The 22,914-nt window shown below is 36.5% G+C and overlaps 2 protein-coding genes across 4 annotated transcripts; both read left to right on the top strand.

Moving 5' to 3' along the window:
- Nucleotides 1-4,288: 4,288 nt before the first annotated feature.
- On the top strand, nt 4,289-10,695 carry LOC121252727 (potassium transporter 8-like). 2 transcript variants are annotated; one of them, XM_041152508.1, is made up of 9 exons: nt 4,289-4,537; nt 4,685-4,826; nt 4,920-5,406; nt 5,500-5,553; nt 7,716-7,976; nt 8,078-8,130; nt 8,564-8,687; nt 8,783-9,037; nt 9,482-10,695. In XM_041152508.1, exons 2-9 carry the CDS (start codon nt 4,788-4,790, stop codon nt 10,531-10,533), a joined length of 2,325 nt encoding a protein of 774 aa, XP_041008442.1. In that variant the 5' UTR covers nt 4,289-4,537; nt 4,685-4,787; the 3' UTR covers nt 10,534-10,695. The 2 variants fall into 2 exon arrangements, with proteins under 2 accessions (XP_041008442.1, XP_041008441.1); XM_041152507.1 differs by having other exon boundaries at nt 4,289-4,541.
- Nucleotides 10,696-12,033: 1,338 nt separating this feature from the next.
- Nucleotides 12,034-16,514, top strand: LOC121252722. 2 transcript variants are annotated; one of them, XR_005938267.1, is made up of 8 exons: nt 12,034-12,584; nt 12,671-12,757; nt 12,915-13,091; nt 13,931-14,101; nt 14,303-14,515; nt 14,595-14,683; nt 15,269-16,264; nt 16,451-16,514. XR_005938267.1 is itself a non-coding variant. In XM_041152497.1 (7 exons), the coding sequence occupies exons 1-7, from the start codon at nt 12,503-12,505 to the stop codon at nt 16,004-16,006; spliced, it is 1,557 nt and encodes a 518-aa protein (XP_041008431.1). In that variant the 5' UTR covers nt 12,034-12,502; the 3' UTR covers nt 16,007-16,410. The 2 variants fall into 2 exon arrangements, 1 of the variants encoding a protein (XP_041008431.1); XM_041152497.1 differs by lacking the exon at nt 16,451-16,514 and having other exon boundaries at nt 15,269-16,410.
- The last annotated feature ends 6,400 nt before the right edge of the window (nt 16,515-22,914 follow it).

The following is a 22,914-nucleotide window of genomic DNA, read 5'->3' as shown; positions in this document are numbered from 1 at the left end:
GGCCTTTCTCTTTTAAGAATTGAATGTTAGGTTTTAGGTATTGGGCCTAATCGGGCTAATGTAATGGCTATAATGAGTTATTGGCATCTTATTTTTACATTTTATTTTTCTGCTCCAAAATTAGGTGTGAGCTCCAACTCCGACAGAGTGAGATTTCTCAACTTCGATCTCTAATAAGAGTTAGAGCTCAAAAACAACTTCGATTCCGACTCCGATTCTAAGATGGAGATAACTATGACTCTGCTACGCTTTATTGGTATCGAAACGGAGTCAAAGTTCCCATTCGGAGTTAGGTTTTTTTTTCCCTCTCTTTCTCTCTCTCACACACACACACACTTGCACTTTCCCAACATCCAAATAAAGATCAACAAATTTCTCTCAAACTTGTACCACCAATCGAACCTGAATGAGAAGTTTTGAAAAGCACTAGCCAATCCCGATCGAACCTCCTTCACTATCGAGTGCCACTTAGCACCACCAAGACCACCTTCACGCACAGACAACACCGATTGGGCACTTCCTACTGTCGGATATTAGCTATGAACCCAATTGGGAGCCATTGTGAGGAAGGCCACCCAGATTCGTCACATTTTCCTCTTTCTCGAGCTCCATCACCACGCATAGAGTATGTGTAGCTCAGCCCATAGATCCGATCTATCTCCTTCTTTTTCTCGACCTAACGAAATTCATTTCACCTCTCTCTTGAACTTAGGCACCACGCACACAACCTCACGTATGGTGCCGCTATCAATCTCGGTTCAACCACCATCTCCGTCGCATCCAGTTCTTCTCTCGGTCGATAACACCATGTTCTTCTCTCTCTCAACTCTTGACAGCACACACTCTCTCTCTTTAATCTGCTTCTCTCAACCAATGAAAACAAGTGAAGATTCAGAAATCAAAAGGGGAAGTAAAGTTAAAAGTCATTATGTGGCCCTTATGGTACCGCTTTGGGTAAAACCCAGCCTAGACAAAATTGTTCTCGTGGGGGCTCGAACTCCATTCATGGAATTGGAGTTAAAAAAAATTGGTACAACCATTAGGCTAGTTCACTTTTGTTGTAATATAAAATATATTAAATATAATTATCGGAGCCAAAGTCGGTAGTCCGGAATCTTGTTCAATTCTGAACTCTATTTTTTCAACTCTAACAAAATTAGAGTTGGAGTAGGTATCAGACGGAGTCGAAAGTACAGAACTTTTACCCAACCCTACCCAACCCAAAACTTGCTTTTAGTTTTACCTCCTCATTCTCACAAGTAAAACACGTTTTTAATGAGAGAATATTAATACTGTTTGTTAACACATCCATGAATGATTTAGCTCGGTGGATCGCGGTTAGAAATTAATACTCCATCCTTGGAAAGTACGGAGCACCGGTGAAGGATAATGACCATGCTAATTATTAACTCGTCTTTAATTCATCACAAACATATCTAAAATAATCTAAAATATATATATAAAGATGGTTCATACTACCAATAAAAAAAACTTTGAAATGATAAAAAAATTAATGGGAGTTGAGAAATCTCAATCTCAATCTTTGACTAAACCAAAGACATTAGAGATCTCTCTATCTTAATTAATTAAACAAAACAAGATCCTAATTAATGAATTTATATATGGTATCAGTTTTAGTACTATACGGGGCGCGGCAACGTCGACGTACGTCCAAGTGATCGATCATGTGGATGCATGCATGCAGGAAAGGTTCAGATCAAAGTAATTAACATTAATATTGCACTGAAATATAAAATTAAGTGAGTCATTCATTTAATTGCCTACCCATGCTGCAGGAATATTAATAATAATAAAAACCGGATTGTATGGAGTGGCTTTGACGATCGATGATCATCTTCTGGATTTACGTACGTAGGCATGCATGCAGAAGCCTGATTGGTATGATCATTTTGATCTAATTTTCACTAGAGATCAAAATTATGAAAAATTAAATTATGACATGACATGATCGATCTTATAAAAAGCTGCTAGCTAGCTAGCTAGCCGGCCCGCCCATGAAAATACGAATTATAAAGCAGCACGTAATGTAGGTCTGTATCAATAATAATTAGGATCTGAAATTAATTAATTAATATTGGATATACCATGCATATACTAGCAGCTAGATTCCAAAAATTAAAAGCCATGCAAGGAAGAGGTCAAAAGGCGATCAAATAGCTAGCTAGCAGCTCGGAATAGTAATGGCCAGCCATGATCGATGTGGTCACTCTTCTCGCGAAAACGAAGGCCGATTGGCGTTATTAATGCATGGGCATCTTTATCTAGCAATATATATAGCTAACCTAGCCGCGCGCCACTTGTTTCAATCCTATCTTCATGACTTTTCCTCTATCTTATCTTTACTACTTTTTTTTTTTTTTATGAAATTAATTATGTCATTATCACTAGACTTTAAAAAGATAAAAAAAAAAAAAAATCTCTCCATTAATCCCTAATTCTATCCGGCCAACTGGTTTTAAGTAATTACTTTATGATCTCTCCAAAACTAAATATGCTTAATTATCCCATATATAATATACTTATAACTTGTTGGGGGTTGCTTTGGCAGGATATATATATATATATGTATGTATATATATAAAAGATAAATCATGTGTTTTGAAATAAGTAGTTTTCTTTTTTTGACAAAGGAACTCATGGAAATGATTCCATGGGCCCCTTACTCCTAAGGTAGTCTCACTTTCATAATTTCTTGATTAATGATCTTAGAGCTAGCTGCCCATTTGCGTTTGGTGGCTTGGCAAGAAAAATGAGAGGAGCTAGAGAAAAGAGAGGCAGCCCGCAGGCATGCAGGAAAAATGTATATATGATGATCAACATATATAATTAATTGCAACCTATTATTGCACTCGAACATATAGAAAAAGTGGCACAGAAATATTAGAATCGTGACAAATAACTTGATTCATGATTTACTCTTGTGCATTTGGTGAAAATGATAGGATTAGTATCTTTTTGTTATTTATTTATATTTAATTTTTTACATTTTTTTATTTTATTTAATAGTTAAAGAAGTGAATATTAATAAAATTATATATTTTTTTAATTTTTTCTTCATAATTAAAGATGTGAAAAAAAATATTAAAAAAATGATAAAATAATAAATATATTATAAATAATAAATAAATAATAAAAAGATAGTAACTGGTTAAGGTTGAAACACGACACAAGTACTTTGACCATTCGGCTCTAGCTAGAAAGAATATCTACGCTCTGGCCACCTCTGTAGATTAGTATAGATCCATCCATCCTTTTTGTTATTCAGTACTCAGTACTTTAAACGCAAGCAGTTCCAGTACTTCTTATCAAAACCAAACAGCTGAATCGCTGATGAGTGAGAAATTCTGTCCAAAAATTCAATGCCATTGATCAACATCACGTGTTTGGAAGTAGTTTATTAATCTCGACGCTAATAAATATAGGTAGTTTACGTCACCTACTCTTTTTCAATGGTACTGTTGCTGACTATCCCTTCTTCTTTCCATGAATGAGTTAGTAGTATTGCCCTACCATGCTATATAGGGTATTGCAATCTTAATTTCTTCTAGCTTTCGCTTCTTAAATAGATAAAACAAATATAAAACTTATGTAAAAAAACGTGTATTTAAATGAATTAGTTTTAACATATACACGTAGAGAAGTGTTATATATATATATAAATTAACGTAATTTTATATAATTTATTAGATTTATTTTATAATCTAGCAGATCACATTGAATTTATTTTGAACGGAAGCTTGAATGCACAGATTTGATTGGTAACCGTTCATGTTGTCTTTGCCAAAGAACTTCATCGGTAGGCGGCCTATTAACTGGAGTCATTTAAATGGACCATTCAATTGAATCGTGGTCCACATCTGCCATACAATACAATCCGCGTCAAGTTTGCCACCTCAAAGGAAAAGTTGCTTTCAGTCATCAGTGACTAGCAAAGAGATATTATATAGGAGCTGTAAAGAAGTGATCACTAATAATTTAGAGATGTTAAATCTTAAAAAAAAATAAAAAAATAACACATTGATAAGCGAGTGATCTTAATCAAATTTTATAATATTATTTTTCAGGTCGGCTTAAGATCATGGGTCCTCCTTCATTTTTTTTGTTAATGTTTCTCAAATGATTTGGATGTGCATGATTTTATTACAAAAAAAAGACAAAGTTGACGTATAAAGTTGAGTTTGATATGAGTTTACTGGCCATGTATACACATACACGCACTCTTTTAAGTGCGTGCCTGCCTCGTTCACAGAGCACATAACCTACCTTTCCGAAAAGTATGTTATCTTTCAGTGAATGCCAAGTGGAGGAAGATGGCAACCTCTCCAAAAGAATCCATCTAGAATTTGAACCAAACCAAAGCAAAGCAAGCAGAGGACCCAGAAGACACCTGTATTCAGTAAAAAACAACACCCCCTCGTATTTGTAGCTCCAATTCCACCCACCTACTTGTTGCGATACCATTCTCTCTAGAAGTTCTTGGTGTTTCGTGTTTATTCTTGATTTGTTGTCTTCGTTGGTTAGTCAGTTTTTCTCTTCTTTTATTATTATTTTTATTATTTTTTTTTTTTTTATTGGGATAAAAATTTGGTGGGTCTTTAACTACTTTCTCCACTCTCAAGTGAAACAAATCGACGTTATCTAAACGTTTTTTAGTGTTTCTTAGGCTTCTTTAAACTGGGGAGGGTTATGAACTTATCTGGGTTCGTCTTCACTTTCCTTCAACTTGTTCGAAGAATGTACTCTCTCTGATTCTAAGGCAGCCCAGCATGGATTTGGAGGGTGAAATCCGTAGCCAGCCAATCAAGGTAAGACATGTGGCAAAGTACTGTGGGTAGTTTCGTGAAAGACCCTCCCAGATATCCTGGATTTTCTGATCATCTTCTTGTTTTTTGTTTCAGAAGGACTCGTGGAAGACTCTTTTAACATTGGCTTATCAGAGCTTAGGTGTTGTCTATGGAGATTTAAGTACTTCTCCATTATATGTATACAAGAGCACTTTTGCTGAGGATATTACGCATTCAGATACGAATGAGGAAATATATGGGGTTTTGTCTTTTGTGTTCTGGACAATTACGCTGGTGCCGCTGCTCAAGTACGTGTTTATTGTGCTTAGAGCTGATGATAATGGTGAAGGTGGGACTTTTGCTCTGTATTCATTGCTATGCCGGCACGCCCGAGTCAGCGCATTGCCCAATTGCCAGCTTGCTGACGAGGAGCTATCGGAGTACACAAAAGACGGAGTTGAATCCAACGATGGAAATATTGGGCGGAGACTAAAATCGACATTGGAGAAGCATAAAGTGTTGCAAAGGTTACTGCTTGTTCTGGCTTTGATTGGGACTTGTATGGTTATTGGGGATGGGGTCCTTACACCAGCAATTTCTGGTATTAGAGGTTATGATATTTTGATTTTATTTCAAGTTCTTAGCTTGGGATGTCACTAATTGAGAATCCTTTCTGATTTTGATCGCTGTATAGTGTTTTCGGCTGTGTCCGGGCTGGAGCTTTCCATGTCAAAAGAGCACCACCGATGTAAGTTCCTTGACTATTTGGCCGGATATGTCAAAATTCATTACTATCCGGCAAATCTTTCAGTTGATCTGCAAATAAAACATGTTTCCTAATCACATGTTGGTTTGCAAATAAAATATCCCCTGATATCTTAGTATTCTAGTACCTGGTGAGCACCGAGTGATACCAAGTTCTTATTGGTGCACTTTTTTCTGAGAATTTTAATGTCGTCTATTTCACATGTTTGGTGAGGATTAAAGAAGCAAATCATAGTTAGGGATATGTCTTGATTCTATCCTTACATACCGCTGTTTAAATAATATTTGAAAATTCAAAACCTTTTCTTCTCCTTTTTCCAATGTACAGATGTGAAGTTGGTGGACTAGTTATGAGTGTTGTGGACCTTGTGGTTCCCTACGCAAGACAAACTACCTGCTTTAATCAAAGCATATCACTACGAAAGTAAAAAAAAAAATATTTACATTAATAATGTAGAAGGTCAAGTGATGACTCCCTGTCTATTAATAAAGATGGAATTCGTGGCTAAAGAGAGAGGCTTAACTTATTTATGAAAAGATAAAGCTATAAGGTTTACCTTTTATAAAGTTGAGCAATCTAATGAGGCAAAGAAAAAGTAGCTCAGTTTGGATAAGTCTCCAACCAGGAAGAAGATATATATAACGTTGGAGGGCATTCAGCATCTCTGTTAGATTGTGTAATTGGAATTATGATCATTATTAGACTGGTCAAATAAAGTTAGAACTATCACTAAAGGCCCCCATGAGGTATATCATATACATAATTGTGACCATGGAATTAACCAAGCCTGGATCCACTTGTCCCTTTCCCAAGCGTTGCAGTGCACATACCAGAATGAAGTCATGATCATGATCATCATTCTTTTATAAACTTCAACCTTTGTGGTCGAATCATCTCCTCGAGTCACTATGGAGTATATCTGATGATATGTATAGCATCTCCACTTTCTAAATCTCCATCCATTTTTCAACCGTCCCTCTTATTACCATCATAGGTGTAATCAGCTTATTTGTCCTCCTACCACTGGTCTACTGTCCACTGTCCTTTTTTTGCTGGTCCTGCTGTCTCTACTTGCTGGCCTTTACAATCTGTGAGCATTGTGATCCCCACCATCCATCAAGGTTCAACAAAGTTGCCTATTTCATTGGACTTTGATAGCCGATAGGCCATTTGATGACATCATAAAACCTTAGCTTGGAGGAATCTAGTATAGCAATTATAGGGGGATGCTTGCCAACATAATCTAGAATGACTGGGATTGAGATTTTCCCCTTTCCCTTTATAGGTGGTACTCTTTATTCACATTTAAAAAAGTACTTAGCAACTAAAATCTTACTGTGGCCAATCACAAATTAAATGGAAGTTTTTAAGCTTCAAGATGATTCATTCTTAGTCTCAATTTTTTCTTAAGAATTTAAATTTAGTAACAAGGTGTAAAACTGATTTAGTGATAGTTAAGTTGAAAATGGCACAATTGTACGGAATTATTTATATACTTACCATTCCTAACACTCATATGCATCCGTCATGTTGGTGTTAAATTCAAAGCCAATACCAAGTGTTTTTGAATTGCTAGATAGCTGATGAAACAATAATATGATCTGATCATTTAGGTGTATCTTACCCATATGGGTTATATGTATGAAAGCAGGAGGTGCTTCCATAACCATCCATGAAAACAGAAAAATTCTTTCAAGTGATATTTATCATATATATGCTGTAGGGAAACCCTGTTTTCATTTACTAAATGTTACTAGCTTGGAACTTTCTATGCTGGACCAGGGAATTCTTTCAAGGAGAGTTCAAAACCTTGAAAGAGTTCAAGACTTACAGTTAATATAACTGTCACTTTTAATTTAAATATTACCCTTAACGTTTCCATTGAGTTCGGTTATGTGGACATGAAACTTCACTTGTGCCTTTATAGTTCATGAGTATGCTTCATTTGGAATTTGTAGCATTGCTTTTATGCTAGCTTAATGATCTTGATATAAGTAGATGAGATGTCTATCAACTGCATACCTCAAGAAGAAGCCTTCTAAAGTTCTGAAGGTTGATTAAGGGTATCGGCAATGCTAACAGAATATGATTTCTCATATACTTGGGCACAATATTCTGTTCCTCAAAGTTCATTGATTCTGCAGATGTTGAAGTCCCAGTTGCTTGTATCATACTGGTATTTTTGTTTGCTCTCCAACATTACGGGACACATCGGGTAGGGTTCCTCTTTGCACCTGTCGTGATTACGTGGCTTTTATGCATCAGTGCTATTGGTGTGTATAATATCTTCCACTGGAATCCCCATGTTTATCAAGCACTCTCTCCATACTACATGTACAAATTTTTGAAGAAGACACAAAGGGGAGGGTGGATGTCCTTGGGTGGGATTCTTTTATGTATAACAGGTACAAGAATATGCAGAATATGCAGGGTGTACTGTGTACTCTGTTATCACTTTACCCAATACAATGTTTTCCCCTCTAATAATAATTTTACAACATTTCAGGCTCGGAAGCTATGTTTGCTGATCTTGGACATTTTTCACAGTTGTCTATTAAGGTAGATTTATCTGATTTTGTTTGTTGGTGGGTATATGACTAAAATCTGCAAAAGAAGTTTTCTGACTCTGCTTAGTGGATTCAAATAGAAACTAAAGAGACTCTCTAGGTTCATCACACTGATGATATACCATGGGACTTATAATTTACCATAATTTGCTTGAAATATTAATGAGGAAATTGAAGCATAAAATAAATAGATGAAGTTTCTGGTAGTCGGTTCAGCAGCTAAAAATTCTATTGCCCCAGTTCTAATAAAAGTGCATTAATCAGACCAGCTTCTCCTCTGGTAGACGTTCCTATGTTAAGTAAAAGACTTGCATGGTCATGCTTTATAACGGCTTCACGCATTTACGTTCATATATAAACTCATGGTAAACTATTATACAACCAGTACATGCAAGCTACTTGTTTAACAGAAAGCACCTTTGCAGATTGCTTTCACTTGTATGGTGTACCCATCCTTAATCCTAGCATATATGGGACAAGCTGCTTATCTTTCTAAGCATCATGCTATTGAAAGTCACTATCGGATTGGATTCTATGTCTCAGTACCTGGTAGGTGCATACTATTGTTACCTAGAGGATAAGAATCCAGTTTAACTCTTGGCTTGGGAATTGACTAATTTGAAGTACTGACCTTATTCTTTCAGAGAAAATAAGATGGCCTGTTCTGGGAATAGCCATACTTGCAGCCGTGGTGGGAAGCCAAGCCATCATTACTGGGACTTTCTCTATTATCAAGCAGTGCTCTGCTTTGGGTTGCTTTCCAAGGGTCAAAATTGTCCACACATCATCTAAAATACATGGACAAATTTATATCCCGGAGATCAATTGGACCTTAATGCTGTTATGCCTGGCTGTTACCATTGGCTTTAGGGACACAAAACGCATGGGTAATGCAGCAGGTACTACAGTCCACATCAAAATTTGTTTTGTGTTCACACAAAACGTTTACATTAAGTTGCTCTTTGTGTTATTCTGTATCTCCCTATTTCTCTTCCTTTTTTTGTATCTGGTGGGATTTTTATCACACGATTCCTTGGTAGCCCTCTGATTTTGGCCTCGTGTATAAGCCTTTGAAATTCTTACCTCTGTACCAGGACGACAATTGATTAAGCTCTTCTTCATCTTTCAATGTCGAAAACTGCCTTGATGTGTGGGAATGGGATCAGCCAGGAAACATACTAATTATTTAATTAATGGCGTGGAGACTTTCAAGTACTAACCCACCAAAAAGAGAAAGAGCAGTCAATACGTTTAGTTTATACGTTGTGAGTTCTAATCATGAACGTAATGTTTCATGGGCTCTAATCATCATCACTTTTACAGCATCTTCTTCTTTTGAACAGGTTTGGCAGTTATAACCGTTATGCTGGTAACCACCTGCCTGATGTCTCTAGTCATAGTCCTTTGCTGGCACAGAAGCATCTTCCTAGCCGTTTGCTTTATATTCTTCTTTGGCTCCATTGAAGCACTCTACTTTTCAGCGTCCCTCATCAAGTTCCGTGAAGGAGCATGGGTCCCCATTGCCCTCTCATTTATCTTCTTAATTGTCATGTATGTTTGGCATTATGGCACACTCAAGAAATATGAGTTTGATGTTCAAAATAAGGTATCCATCAACTGGCTCCTCAGTCTTGGTCCCAGCCTTGGAATTGTTCGGGTCAAGGGGATTGGACTTATACATACAGAGCTAGTTTCTGGGATCCCAGCTATTTTCTCTCACTTTGTCACCAATCTCCCAGCTTTCCACCAGGTTGTAGTATTCCTCTGCATCAAATCTGTTCCAGTGCCACATGTCAGGCCCGGCGAAAGGTTCTTGGTCGGAAGAGTTGGTCCAAGGGAGTATCGGCTCTATAGATGCATAGCACGGTATGGCTATCGTGATGTTCGAAAAGATGACAATGAGCTTGAAAAAGATCTTGTTTGTAGTATTGCAGAATTTATCCGGTCAGAGGGACCGGCATACGATGTGGGAACAGAAGATGTGGAGAATGATGAAAAGATGACAGTTGTGGGGACTTCATCATCGAACGTTGAAGGTATAAGAGTGTGTGAAGATGATGGAAACGTTGGAGAAATGGCAGGTACTTCAGAGTTGAGGGAAATTAACTCCCCAAAAAGGGTTAGGAAGAGAGTGAGATTTGTTGTGCCAAAGAGTCCACAAATTGATATAGATGCACGTGAGGAGCTGCGGGAACTGATGGACGCTAGGGAGGCAGGAATGGCATTTATTATGGGGCATTCATATGTGAGAGCAAAGAAAGGGTCCAGTTTCATGAAGAAAGTCGTGATTAATCTTGGCTATGATTTCTTGAGGAGAAACTTCAGAGAACCAACTTTTGCTTTGAACATTCCTTATGCATCCACTCTAGAGGTCGGGATGGTCTACCATGTTTAACCACGAGTGTAGCTTTGTATTTTGCGTTTTCAGCATCTGTGTCATTGTAAATGGTGTATCGAAGTTTCTTTTTGTTTTTCTCCTCTTTTTGAATGCTTATTCAAGATGAATTTACAGAGCAAACAGGCACAAAGTGCTTATGGAGCTGAGGTTTGATCTGCAGATAGTGATAGTCAAACATGTCTGGATGTCTTTCCTCTTCCCCATCGCCTTAAAATAAACGACAGCTTTTTTTTCCGTTCAGTCGAACATCTAAACACGGCTTCATATATACATATACTCTTGGAAAACTTGACACGAATTAAGTACGGTAACATTTTCGTCACCAGCCGTAAACGGTATTAATTTCCGCCTTAAACGACAGTCTTTGTTTTGCTGTTTTCGAAAGATTTTATCAGTCAACGCTTGAGCCCGACCATATGAACGGGCCAATTCGAACCTTACTCTTAACATCATATAAAAAATTTACAAAATAAAATATTTAGACATTAGAAGCTGAAAGTCTTTGAAGTGGCACTATCATATCACCTCTAGCTGCGAGTCCATGACAATGCAGAATTTGGGCATTGCTGAAACGCCAAAAACATGGCTCCTCACGTTTTATCTCGCTAATCATGGAGCTTTGGCAACGTTCTATTTTGAACTTTCCAAACATATGGTTGGACTTTTTGCATTGGACCGTGCAGGTATTGTCAACTTTCGATATTAATGCTGACATTCTTAGCTTCTTCTTGTATATTCATTGTTAGTTTCATTTCTAGTAATGATTTTCTTTTTTTTTAAGAGTCTGGTTTTTGATTTTCAGATGTTGTAACCGTCTTGTTCTTTTTATATAAGATATTCATTTATTATAAGTCTCACTTATCAATAAAATTAGAGTCTGTCTTCTTTTTTTCTCTTCTTTTTAAAAATAAAAAAAAAAGTTTTACCTCATTCCATTTGAAACGTGTCAGGTTGGAACAGACCTCAGTCCTTTGCATGAGGAGGTCAGTAGATTATAGTTGCTAAAATTATTGGACCTGAAATAGATAGAATCTTGCTTTTTATATCTTGTCATAATGTCTTTAGATAAGGTCATGCTTACTGAAGATTGATGAGAGGATGAAAGGGATTACTGATCTTCGACAGGTTGGGATTGTTGGAGCCATCGTGATAGGTGCGTTTGAACGTTGAGATGAATTGAGTTAAGGTATCAATAATAATATTTTATAAATTTTATTAAGATGAGTTTAATATTTTTAATTTAAAATAAGCTTAACTTTTTAGATTAAAATGTATGAAGTAAGTTGAGATGAATTTAATTTTTTTTATAAAAAATTAAAAAAATAATAAATTCTATCAATGATTAAATTAAAATGAATTGGAATGAGATTGAATTTATTCCACAATCAAACACAACCTTAGGACGCTTCTATGCTACTCTTGAGACAAGCCAAATCTTCCGTCAAAGAGAAAAGAAAAGAAAGATTTTGTTTCTTTGGACCATTATTAGGGAGGAACTGAAAAGAGGCCGAGGCGGCCGCCGTTCATGATGCTTGTAAACCACTCTGCTAAAAACTTTGCTTTCTATATAAGCCACAGCCCATGCATCTTTGACTGTCTTCCTGAGCAGGTCCAAAACTACGTAACACCTAGCTGCACCTGTTAAGAACTTGAAAATCTTATTGCCAAATGGAATTGCTGCCACCCCTGATTCTGCCTTCTCACTCTCGTTTGCCCTTACTTTCTTCCCTTTGAACTCAGCTCCCTTCTGTTTACTGCAATGCCTTCCAATGGTCATTATTCTCTCCTTTGTCTCTCACTTCTCTCTCTCTTACAAAGACTCTTACTAATTAACATGTAAAAAAGAGTCCGGAAACACAGTCTGTGGGCCTCCTACATAAGCGGGTTCCTCAAAATGCAAAGCTTACTGCTTCGCATTTGAGCATTTTGTCCCTTCTTTCATGTTCTACTCTGGACATCAGCAACGATGAGAAATTGGGTTCTTTTGGCTCTCATTTTCGCGGTTCTTTTCGGTGGATTTTCTTCAGCCTCAGCCACACATCCTGCGAGTGAGTATAAATTTTTGTTTTCAGATTCTCTGCTTCAAATTCTTTCTAAGTTTTTAAATTTTCTTAACATTCTGAAACATTTACAGAAATTGTAAGTGGTGTTGTCTCCAATGTGATCTCTGCACTCGTTAAGTGGATATGGTCACAGAAGTTCATCAACAAGACAGGTGCAGGTATATTAACGAGCACACAAGTTTGTCTTTTACCCTGTCTTGGGTTTTGCTTACTAGGGGGTGGAGACTGTCCTTTGTAATGTTAAGGTTAGTGTTGATAAAACAAAAATAAGGACTTTTTCAGGTTGATGAGTTTGTGAGAATTTTTTTTTTTCAGGGGTTTCTAATCGTCCCATGATGAAATTTGAGAGTGGATATACGGTGGAGACGGTATTCGATGGAAGCAAACTTGGAATTGAACCATACTCAGTTGAGGCGTCTCCAAGTGGGGAGCTTCTGCTTTTGGATTCTGAAAACAGTAATATCTACAAGATTTCAACCCCACTGTCTCGTTGTAAGATTTTTTCAGTTTTGGAATTGTGCACGATCATGTTGTTTGTGATTTTGTGCTTTTAGTTCACTCCAATTTCCATTAGTCTTTAATATTTGCGGTCTTTGTCTTTCTTCCCATAAAGCACTCCTGAAGACTGAACACCCTATTTCGAGTCTCTATTAAATAAGTTACCTGTCAGGTAATCCAAATTAGATTCACACTCGAGACGTTTTATTTGTTTATTTTGGTTACCTTTCCTTGCTAAATCTTGGTAGAATGCAGATTCACTATTGGGTAAATATTATAAATGTATGCTTTTGTTTAGTTGAAGCCACCACTTTCAAAAGTACAATAGGCCTTTTGGAGATATCTTTTGTTTTAAGACCAATAATATTCTTTAAAGTGCACCCACACTTCTTGTTCACTCATCTAGTCGCCTTTCTTTCTTTTTTTTTAACTAAGATTTAACGCTTTTGTGCTTTGCATTAAAAAAACGCCACTAAGTTTATTTTGATGAGATACCTTGTTCCTTGAAGAAGATGATCCACTCAAATGTTTATATGGTTAATGGATACCCAATCACATTTTTCTTTTCGAGTTGTTTGATTGTATGGTGTCGAGAAAATCAATCAGATCGATGCAAGCCAAATGGTGTTTAAGTTGTCCTTTATTTTTTCAGTTGGATATGCATAGCTACACTAAGATTTATCCATTTCCCTTTCCTCTAGGACAGATCTCAAGACACATTTCAGTTTTGTAATCTGCTTAAGTTACTTCTCCATTTTCTGGGAATTTACTCTTTTCATCAAAACCCATTGTTATACTTCTTAGCATGCTCAAGATGCGTGTATAAACCACAGATGGCAGGCCCAAGCTGGTTGCAGGATCTTCTGAAGGTTATTCTGGGCACATAGATGGGAAGCCAAGAGAGTCAAGAATGAACCACCCAAAAGGGCTTACTGTGGATGACAGAGGAAACATTTACATTGCTGATACAAAGAATATGGCAATCAGGAAGATCACTGATTCAGGTAAAAATGTATCTAAGGTTATTGTGGTTAAAGAAAGAAACTTCTTTTGTAATGAATGTGCTAAAAAGCTTTCAAACCGTGGGAACAAAACTTTCTTCAAAATGTCCCATCCCCCCAAGTGCATGAAATTCTGGCATTCAAGTCACTTGCTACTTTAGGATAGGACCTAAATTAGTACAATTTAATTTTTTCTTTTTGCAGGGGTTACAACCATTGCTGGTGGAACATGGGGCCGAGGAGCTGGTCACGTTGATGGTCCAAGTGAAGACGCGAAGTTTTCAAACGATTTTGATCTTGTTTATATTGGAGCAAGCTGCTCACTTTTGGTTATAGACAGAGGAAACCAGGCAATTCGAGAGATTCAACTAAATGATGATGATTGTTCTTCCCAGTATGATTCCAGTTTCCATTTAGGTATCAAGGAAACAGTGGAAAATTTCATGTATCATTTTCTTTCAACAGGAGACCCATAAAATGTGTTTTAACATTGCAGGGATAGCAGTGCTTGTTGCTGCAGGACTTTTGGGTTACATGCTGGCATTGATGCTGCGAAGGTTGCGAGCAATGTTTTCTTCCAAAGATGTAAGTTAAGTTATTAGATTGGGTTGGTGATTGGAGAGGTGTCTCCATAGGCATCTTTGTCACAAATCTGAATATCAAATTATGACTTTTCAATCATGTTTGCCCAAGGAATGAAGAATAGACATCAAATTTACATTTTTAATATTAACTGGCTTAGAATGGTTGTTATAAGATTTAAAAAATCTCACTTCTACACTTGTTTTGAATGGAGCATGTATCTGATATATATTCTTGTCGCAAGTTAACTTTTTCCATCATTTATTCATGCATCTTTTTTATAAGAACATGCATCTTGAATGTTACGAATGGTTTTATTTCCCTTTGGGTCATATTCTGAAGTGTTTTCTGTGAACATTTTAGATGCCAACATGTGCATATGCTTTGAAGTATGCATATGCTTTGAAGCTTCCCCAAATTTAATATACTTCCTATAATTGTCCAAACCCTTCAAAACAAAATATTCTGGTGGCAGACAACTAAAATTGAAATTATTCACTACGATGGAAACAAGCTGGAGTATTCCTCGACTGATTATTTTCCTGACTTCATGTTATGATCAGAACAAGTTTCATTTTTATATTGCAGGATTCAAGATCTCCCATAAAGAAAGTTTCACCAGTGGCATCGTATCAGAGGCCTCCTGAATCAGTCAGGCCCCCGTTGATCCCACCTGAAGATGAAACTGAGAGACCAGAAGAGGGATTCTTTGGTTCAATGGGGAAGCTTGTCCTCAACACTGGCTCATCCGTAGCTGAGATATTTGGGGGATTATTTTCAGGCTCAAGAAGAAAGCCCCTCCTCTACCATCAACACTACCAACAACTGAATGAACATTCAAGGGCATGGCCCATGCAAGAGAGCTTTGTGATACCAGATGAGGATGTGCCACCATCATTAGAAACTATACCACCTACACCGAAAAAGGCCTACCCTTTTATGACCAAGGATCTGGAGACGAGCCACCATACCAAGCAAAGTCAAGCTTACCATAATGGATGGGATGGTGATTACCGCCAACAACTGCTTTACAGGCAGGATCAGCAACAACAGCATCACATGCAGCATCAGCAACATGAACAGCATCACATGCAGCATCAGCAACAAGAGCAGCATAGGCAGCACCAGCAACATCACAAGCATTTCTCACCAAGCCCACAAACTTACCCTGAAAAGAGATGCAAAACGAATGAGATAGTCTTTGGGGCAGTTCAACAGGATGGACAGCGAGGGGCGGTAGTTATAAAGGCTGTTGATTATGGAGATCCCATCTATAATCACCGTAATATTCGACCCCGACTCAATTATACAAGTTACCATCATTGATATCCATTATCACTGCTACGTGTTAGCAAAAGGGATCATTGTAAACTTTGCAATGATAATATATATATATATATATGATTGATGGGCACCAAGATGAACCTAGTTTTAAAGATCCTTTGCAAGTTCCAGATAGGTCAATTACAAGGTCAAGAGCCAAGAAGATCAAAGAGGCAATGCAAATTGATTGTGGGTGAGTTTTTAAATTGATTTTGGATTCAAGAGATTCCATTCTCACGGGTCATATCAATGATGTAGGAGGTATTCTTGCTGGCTGCTGCTTGTTTTTCATTTTCATTTACTCAGGCGTAATGTACTAATGTTAGGTCTCCAAAGTACCATCTTAGTTTTCCATTAGCTTGATTTTGGTTTTCTTAGGTGAGTTTTCAAATTGATTGTGGGTTCAAGGGATTCTATTTCCACGGGTTCATATCAATGATATAGGAGGTATTCCTGCTGGCTGCTGCTTGTCTTTCATTTTCATTTACTCAGGCGGAATGTACTAATGTTAGGTCTTCGAAGTACTATCTTAATTGGTAAAAGGAAGTATAAGGATGTAACGTCCCGGTCTCGAAGGTCCAGAGAGTTAGCTCCTATTATCTAAAATCATCTCTCAAAACACAATTATATATACTTCAAAGACTCCACAAAATATTAACTTATTTGCTCAACACAAGTTATATGTTCCTCCAAATGGACACCAAAGAAATACTTGATCAAAATAACAAATTAAAATCTCCATAAAGACTTAGAAATATCCATGTCTCTAAATATCCAAAACAATAGAAAATAATAAATCTATTAAACAAGACTCTCCAATAATTCTTTGTGTCATTTGATACTTATTCCTCTGCGATCATTAAATCTTGCTAATACTTCCTACTGTTAATTTCTAGCTGAACTATCAAAATTATCTGAAAAATATTGTGGAGATATGATGTGAGTTATCAATAACTCAATAAGTAGAAAACATATACTAATATGTAAACATAAACATTTATAGAGTTCAGAATGCAGAATAAAACATTTTTATTTTCAGAATGCATACTCAGAACATGTTATTAAAAATATTAGAATGAAAGTTCATAAATATTTTCATTCAAAATTCCTTTGGCATAACATAACTGAAATATTACATCAGAACATAATTCCATGTTTAACTCTCGTGGTACTTTGTGCAAACCTCGGCGACCAACCGAGTAGAAACAAAATGTGAAATCTTCCCTTTATTCATTCTCGGAGTCCCAAGTGTGCACATAAGAAAGACCATGTAGAAAACTACTTTACTTCCAAAGTGAGTGCACTAGAAATAGAAAAGTTGGTACCAACCCAAACAGAGGCTACAGTTTTACACCTGTTGTAAGGTCAAAACAGAAATAAAATGACATGCTAGAGGTTTTTAGAAATCACATCATATCATATCAGAATACAAAACAGATTCGGATCATCTTCATATAATCATGCACAAATTTTCATATTCACTCTTTTTGCACAGTTCAGAAACAGAATGTCAAAAATAGCTAATGTCTACACTAGGCATGACAGAAGATACTTTCTTTTCTTAAACGAAATTTCATGCGAATACAGATAAAATGACTGATGTTGTTTTCAAGTTTTTCTTTTCATAACAAAACATACATATTTTTCATCAAATCAACCCCAATCCAATCGGTTTATGCAAAGTGTAGCATAGGAACTTCGTTTACCTAGATTTTTTTTACTTCTCTAAATTTTCTCACACATTGCCAAACGAAAATCGACCGTTACCTATAAAATAGACACCTAACTTACTTGAATCTCTAATAAACTATAAATTTTGATATTTAAGCCTAAAATACTAAAATAACCTATTTTCTTAAAAAGATCTAAAAATGCCAGTAACTCTAAAATACCATCACTTCCCAAAATCATCGATATCTACTTAATATTCACCTAACATAATTCCAGCTCAATCATAAGCCTATTTTAAAAAATAAGTCCAAATTGAAATATCTGTCATAATGTTAAAAGTCAAGCCCATCCCAATTCAATAAGTATTTTGCCAAGGTTTGACTATAAGGGCAGCAAAATTAAAAAAAAAAAATTTGCAAAGGGTTCTTAAATTGCCTTAATCATGTGACAATAGGGCTTAATGGTATTTCTTTGTAAATAACACTACAACTAAGGTTATTCTCCGAAAAGTGAAAAGGCACCCCTTCTTTATGAAGAGAAATTGAAGTCTCACCAAAGTGTGAAGTCGTGCAACAGAGGCCTTAGACTCAACAAGAAAGCAGCTCGTGACGGCGGTTCTAGGTGTTGAGGTGTAACAACCCAATCCTAAGATTAGGCCATAAAACAAATTATATATATTTTTCATATAATTATAAATTTTCTATTATTATTATTATCATCATCAACATCATCTGATTTTACATTGTTAATTTTAATAAGATTATTATCATTTTATTATTAGTATTTTATTATGACCTGATTTTGCAATAGTCACTAGAGTTTCTTTTGAATTTAAACCTTATTTCTCCATATCTCCACCCATAAGCCTCATTCTTATCTCTTGATTGGATAATCATAATCTCATTTACATTTTTATCTCCTAATTGATCATCCTAATAGGAAACCAACATCCTATCATCACTCCTCCCTTTTCCCTCTATAAAATCCCACGAAGCCCTATGAAATAAACATAAGAAACCTTCTAATCCAACTCACGCCACTTCCCTCCCCATCTTCTATTAAATCACTGAAACCCTTTGTATAAAAACAAAGAACCTTACACACATAGCCACCGTAGCAGCCTAAATCGAGAACCCACCAGCCACCGTCACATGGAATAGAGTAACCTACCGTGAACCATCATCACCCACGTTCCTCTCCGGCGACTCCACGCTGCTCTCCACTTCATGCACCATGCATGCTGCCCTCCACTTCATGCACAACCACACAAAAAACCATGGCACCAGTGCAGCTCCTCCCCTTACAGCAACTCCACGCCGCCCAGAACACGCCGATGCCACCACCACTTTTAGATCACGTCGGTGCCAGCTCTTGGACCACCTTCACTCGAGAAACCAGCTCAACCACACTGCGACCTCTTGCACCCGTAGACGAGCACCTCGACACTGCCAGTCCAAGTGGTTTTGCCAGCCACCTTAAGGACGTCGGAGCACCTCTCGGTCATCGCAGAAACCGCCGGTGAAGACTTTCCGTCTCCCTCTGTTATTCTTGGCTAGACAGTCCTCTCTCTCTCTCTCTCTCTCTCTCTCTCTCTCTCTCTTTCTCTCTCTCTCTCTCACGGCATCGCACCACCCTGCCCAGAGACCCAGTCGCATCGCCGACCACTTCCAGCAGCCCATAACACCGTGCCGCTGCTCTTGGTGAGTCCTCTCTTACACACGACCAATTCCTTCTTTGTTCTGTTTTCGTGTGCTTTAAATCTCCAAGAGCCTTTGATTCATAACGGGTCTTGGGCCCTAAGCCCATACGACCAGTATTTTTCCCAAGACTTAGAATGCTAGGCTGGCTTTTAAAAAATTTGTTGATGGGTTGGGCTTAATATTTTAAAGGTGAGTTTTTACTTAAATAAATATATTAATCAAATGCTAAAGTGTTGAAAGAATTTGAAATATATTTTAAAGTATACTATTGAGCCTAATATTTTGTTAATATTCATTTGCCTATTTAATAGAATTTTAATAAAATTATTATGTTGAGAATATTTAAATGATATAAATATTTATTAGAGTTCTTATAAGATTGAATAATTATGTTAAGAAATGAAACCTATTTTAAGAATTGAAATTTTTATGACTTATTTAAAATATCCCAAGTATTCTATTAAATTATAATATGTTATTGATATTTAAGTAATTTAAAATATAATGATTTATTGATTATGATGTTAAACAAAAGATTTATTTGACTATCTTCTAGATTATGAATTTAATTAAGGAGGATATTAGCACATGTTGTTCCTAAACAGATTTAGTGATAGTTAATACTGCGTATAGGTGACGAGTTACGAAGTAATATTCAAGAAGAAGCACATCGAGGTAAGTAATTTGATCACAAATTCGGATCATCATAGTTCAGCTTATATATAAGTATTATTCAAGCCAGTTCATTGACAACCATTGTTTATGCACTACTCATGTCATATGCAAACATGTCATCCAGCATAACATATGATCATGTCATTCCACATCATGTTCAAATTCAGAAATTATAATTGTATATGTATCATGCCATGCATCTCATGTGTATAAGACACATAAGCTATCTTGAGTTTAAGTGCAAGATAAGATCAAATCAGTTAATCATATGGTCATTCAGATGCATGGTACTAACGCAGTTCAGTTTCAGGTTGGATGTGCAAGCCACGGACTCAAGCATGGTCTACCATAGTATGTCAAAATACTATCAGTGGCTCCCCTTGCGGCCTAGGGACGTGGGGTCGGTGCACAACCTCGCACACAAGATTAAGTGTGTTAGCCAGTCAGATCAATCAGTTAATTCAGATAAATCAGTCATGCATAGCATAAGCATCATTATGAACATCCATAAATTTTAAACTCTCAGCATGAAAAACTTTTATGAAAACCTTATATTTATTATGTTTACGTTGTAATGGATTTCTTACTGAGTCTTCTACTCATTTTAGTTTTGTTTTCATGTTTTTAACTACCCAGGTGAGGATGATGAATACGAGCATGCATGCTAGGATTAGAAAGAGCAGTTGATTTAGTTTTAGACATTCTAGAATAAAATTAGTTTTATGACATAAATTTTATTTAGTTTATTCATTTAATATTTTTGGAAGACTTTTTATTAGACATTTTTCTACAAAATAAATCCTAATTTTATTTATTTAATATGAGATCTCTTGCCGAGTTTATTTTATGAAAAACACGTGACGCTCCTATCCTACGGGAATAGGGTGTTACATGAGGTGAAGATGCCAACGAGCTGGCGGTTGAAAGACTATGAGAGTGAGTGAGAGAGAGAGAGAGAGAGAGAGAGAGAGCTCACCGTGAGACAGCGAGGAGGCATGCAACGGGTCTAGGGCGACGTGTGGATGCTTCTGTTGTGTAACGAGGCTGAAAACAGAGGGACGTGAGAATGGATTTTCTTGCTCTGTTTTGGGAGCTTGAAACAGAGGCTTTTGGTGGTTTAAAGAGGTCTGGGTGGTAGTGGTGCAAGGAGCTTTGCGGTAGTTGGCTGTTGTGAAGGAGCAAAGTAGCTCATGTTGGGATCGTGGTGGTTAAGTTTGGGCAGTGGCTGATGGCAGCTATGTGGAAGAGAATTTTCATTAAAAACACAAGGATGCAGCAATGAGGCTCTTCTCGCAATGCAGTGGCTTGCTGTTGTTTCATGTGATCGGGGCAGAGGGGAGGACGTTACTGGTTGTTGCCGTGGCTATGGCTGCTTCTTGGACATGGACTTTGTCTGTGACGTGGGGCTGGGTAGACCTTTGTGTGGGGACGTGATGACGATGAAGGGTGGAAAAAAAAAAAGTAGTTGTGGAGGAGTTTCACTGAAGAACTCAAGGTTGCAACAATCCTAGGTTGGAAAAGAAAAGAAAAACAAGGTTTGCATGAAGTGCAGATTACATGGGTATTTATACATGCATTGATGTAGTGTAGTAAATCCTAGAGGGATGGAGACATGCATGACGAGGAGACTGATGTTGGTTCTCACAGGCTTGGATTTTGGGCGTGCAAGGTTTGGGCTTTTTTCCTGAGTTTTGGGCCTCGATTCAACCTCTAAAATAATCTAACTTGTCCCACAAATTTTTTGACCCATAAAAAGATTTTACCTAATTCAAAAATATTTAATAATTTTAACTTAATTTGCAATCCTAATAAAAATTAGATATCCACCAAAATAAAATTTGAGTGGATAGTTTATTCTAAAAATTACTCTAATCTCAAATAGACTTTTCATATATATAAACTTAAAAAATTTTAAAAAGCCGGTTTAATGCTGCGCCGGGTGTTACAAAGGAAGTACTATACGGCTAAATTGCATTGTACTTTCTTATTAACGGAAACCTAGAGAATCATATTAATGCAGAGCGGTGCTACTCTGCTGCCGGAGTAGCATCGCTCGGTGTTACCGCTAGTTGTAAAATTAGTTTTTATTTTTTATTTTTCTATTCATATTTTTTTAATGTATTTAAATATTTTTAAAAATAAAAAAAATATGTTAATACATTTAAAATTACTTTCTTTATTATTAATAAATAAAAAATACCAAATAATCAAATCGAACGATAAGATTTGAGTGACATAATAGCTTTCTTCATTAATGCAAGTGTACTCACCGAAAAGAAAAGAAAAGATAAGATGACGATAGTTTGATGGAGAAGCTGTGTGTAGTCGTCGCGTTGCCAAGTCAGAAATCAACTTGAAGAGTCATAAAGAAGGTATTTCCTTGGGGACAGCATGCTAAACTTACGTATCCTTTCTACTGAATTTGAGATCTTCTTTCCAAATTAGATGACGCGGACATTCTCTTAAATTATGTTTTCAAATTATGCATAACTAATGACACAGAGATAATCACATTGTGATGTCTTATCTAACGTCTCGTTTATTTTTATAATTTTTTTATAATTTATTTCATCTCATTTAATTATTATAATTTTTTTAAATTTTTATATAAAATAAAATAAATAATTTAATTTTTTTAAATTTATACATAAAAAATAATATTAAAAAAATATATTTTAATAATATTTTATTCAATTTTTAAATTTAATTTCCATTATTTTAATTATACTTATCTGCAAAAATTTAAGAAGCAGGAGTGAAAATTTTAAGATATTTTCTTTCTTTAAACGGCTCTGAGCAATTAACCTCGAAGTAGGTAATTTTGCAGGCCGACTTGCCTGGCATTTGATATCGCCCAGCTAGGTA

The sequence above is a fragment of the Juglans microcarpa x Juglans regia genome, chromosome 2S (assembly GCF_004785595.1).
Source record: "Juglans microcarpa x Juglans regia isolate MS1-56 chromosome 2S, Jm3101_v1.0, whole genome shotgun sequence".
Classification (NCBI taxonomy): Eukaryota; Viridiplantae; Streptophyta; class Magnoliopsida; order Fagales; family Juglandaceae; genus Juglans; species Juglans microcarpa x Juglans regia.
This window is presented reverse-complemented; position numbering and strand designations above follow the sequence as displayed.